Source organism: Eriocheir sinensis, unplaced genomic scaffold, assembly GCF_024679095.1.
Source record: "Eriocheir sinensis breed Jianghai 21 unplaced genomic scaffold, ASM2467909v1 Scaffold501, whole genome shotgun sequence".
NCBI classification, from domain to species: Eukaryota; Metazoa; Arthropoda; class Malacostraca; order Decapoda; family Varunidae; genus Eriocheir; species Eriocheir sinensis.
The window spans coordinates 90,001-92,611 of record NW_026111834.1 but is presented as its reverse complement, the minus strand read 5'-3'; the positions used below and the strand labels follow the sequence as shown (position 1 = coordinate 92,611).

The window sequence follows — 2,611 nt, the reverse complement described above, 5'->3', positions numbered from 1 at the left end:
GCTAGACTCACTTGGAATATGCGGTATAGTTTTGGTCTCCCACCATGCAAAGGATATTACAATTAGACAGGTTTGTCATAATCTAAAATTATCCTCCCTTTAAGAATAAATCCTACGTAAGAAAGGCTACCTCTTTAACATGTTCTCTTAGAAACGTCATCTGAGGAAAATCATTGATCGAATGTTTTAAATACTTAATGGTTTCAATGAATGTAGACAGATCAACATTGTTTATGATCGGCGACACTTTTTATGACGAGGAACAATGGCGCGAAACTCAGATGTAGACAAGTAAAATTCAGACTGCACCACAAATTTTTCTTTCACCATGTATGTAGGCGAGGAAATGGAATAAGCCCCATCATCAGTGGTCCAGTGTAACACGATTGACTCCTTCAAAAATAAGCTCAATCAGCTACTTCCTTCAACTTAATATCAACTAGAGTAGAGAAATGCAACGCTTTGGAGTCTTCTGATTAATGTAAACACTTAGGTTTGCTGACAGACCACTGTTTGGGATTCATGGGGTCTGTGTGGTCTGATTTTCATGTAAATCTTGACTCAATGCCTCTCTCTCACACACACACACTCTCACCCCTATATCTCAACCTAACCTAACCTAACCTAACCTAACAAAACCCCAAACACTACTTCACATCTTGACCTGTGCCTCTCTTCACACACACCCCTCCATTCTCAGGGTTGGCACGGCACACCACGGAGCAATATAGCAAGACCTTCGCAGTCCTTCCTGGTGCGACTTATGCTTAATTGAGTGTCCAGCGGCGCGGAGGTGCGGCTCACCTCCACATCCTGCACACCCTCCTCGGGACCGACACGGTTAATCAAGACGTAAGCTGGCCAGGCCCACTTGTCACTGGTGGGAGAGGGGGAAGGTGGGGGGTAGCCATGGTGTACTTGTGTGTATTTTTTTAGTGTATTTTAACGTAATTTAATCTAATGTAAACTTTTTTTTTCCCTTTTCATTTCTCTCTTACTCATCTGTTCCTCTCCCACCACACCCATTTCTAACCTAACACACTTCCACCCTCTTCTCCTTTCACCTGTCACCCATTTCTAACCCACACACTCACCTCTCCTTTCACCTGTCACCCATTTCCTAACCTAACATTAATTCACCTCTCCTTTCACCTGGTCACCCATTCCTAATCTATAACACACTCCAATCTTCCCTCCTTTCAATTCACACCTATTTCTAATCTAAATTCCACCTCTCTTCTCCTTTCACCTGTCAAATTCATTTCTAACCTAACACACCAATTCTCCTCCTTTCAATTGTCACCCATTTCTAATCTAACACACTCCAATTTCTCTCCTCCTTTCACCTGTCACCATTTCTAATCTAACACACTCACCCCTCTCCTCCTTCACCCATTTCTAACCTAACACACTCACCCTCCTCCTTTCACCTGTCACCCATTTGCCATATTTCTAATCTAACACACACACTCAATTCTCTCCTCCTTTCACCTGTCACCCATTTCCCTAACCTAACACACTCACCTCTCCTCCTTTCACCTGTCACCCATTTCTAACTCCAACACACTCACCCTCTTCTCCTTTTCTCTTCAATTCTGTCAACACCATTTCTAACCTAACACACCTTCCACCCTCTCCTCCTTTCACCTGTCACCCATTTCCCTAACCTAACACACTTCCACCTCTCCTCCTTTCACACCACACCATTTCTAACCCAACACACTCTACCCTCTTCTCCTCTTCTCCTCCTTTCACCCGCCACCCATTTCTAACCTAACACACTCACCCTCTCCTCCTTTCACCTGTCACCCATTTCTAATCTAACACACTCACCCTCTCCTCCTTTCACCCGTCACCCATTTCTAACCTAACACACTCACCCTCTCCTCCTTTCACCTGTCACCCATTTCTAATCTAACACACTCACCCTCTCCTCCTTTCACCTGTCACCCATTTCTAACCTAACACACTCACCCACTCCTCCTTTCACCCGTCACCCATTTCTAACCTAACACACTCACCCACTCCTCCTTTCACCCGTCACCCATTTCTAACCTAACACACTCACCCTCTTCTCCTTTCACCTGTCACCCATTTCTAACCTAACACACTCACCCTCTTCTTTCTTTTTTAGACGCCGATAAACAGATTGTCCATCTTCTTGTTGTTCTCTTCAAGTTGTTTTCCTGGCTTACCCGTGCATTGTAGACATGACATTGCATAATAACATTTGTAGCCCTGATGAACCCTACAACATGGCATTATAGTTTATTTATTTATTTTTTTATTTATTTTTTTATTTTTTTATTTATTTATTTATTTATTTATTTATTTTTTTTTTACGTCTTGTCCTGTGGTGCCGGTAGGCCTTCATAGTAGGGCCTGGTGGTTGCCCCAGCCCGTTGTGGTGCAGGCAAGTGTTTATAGTGGCGCCATCTTTACTTTTCAGCATTTTCCATGTTAGGCCCCTAGTTGCATAATAGAAATTGTCGAGGGGGTGTTGGAGGGTCATGCGACGCCGATCTAACACAGTCTTTGTGCTTTCAACACTTGTTTCCCAACCCAACTCCCTTCCCTTACTTTTACCCTAACTATATACCCTACCCCTACC

At 43.6% G+C, this 2,611-nt stretch overlaps 1 protein-coding gene across 1 annotated transcript in view; it reads left to right on the top strand.

Moving 5' to 3' along the window:
- The first annotated feature begins 522 nt into the window (after window positions 1–522).
- Window positions 523–2,611, top strand: part of LOC126992804 (protein EFR3 homolog A-like) — a 7,753-nt gene continuing 5,664 nt past the window's right edge. The window contains exon 1 of the mRNA XM_050851644.1: window positions 523–549. Coding sequence (XP_050707601.1) covers window positions 523–549 — 27 coding nt within the window. The remainder of the gene's footprint in view (window positions 550–2,611) is intronic.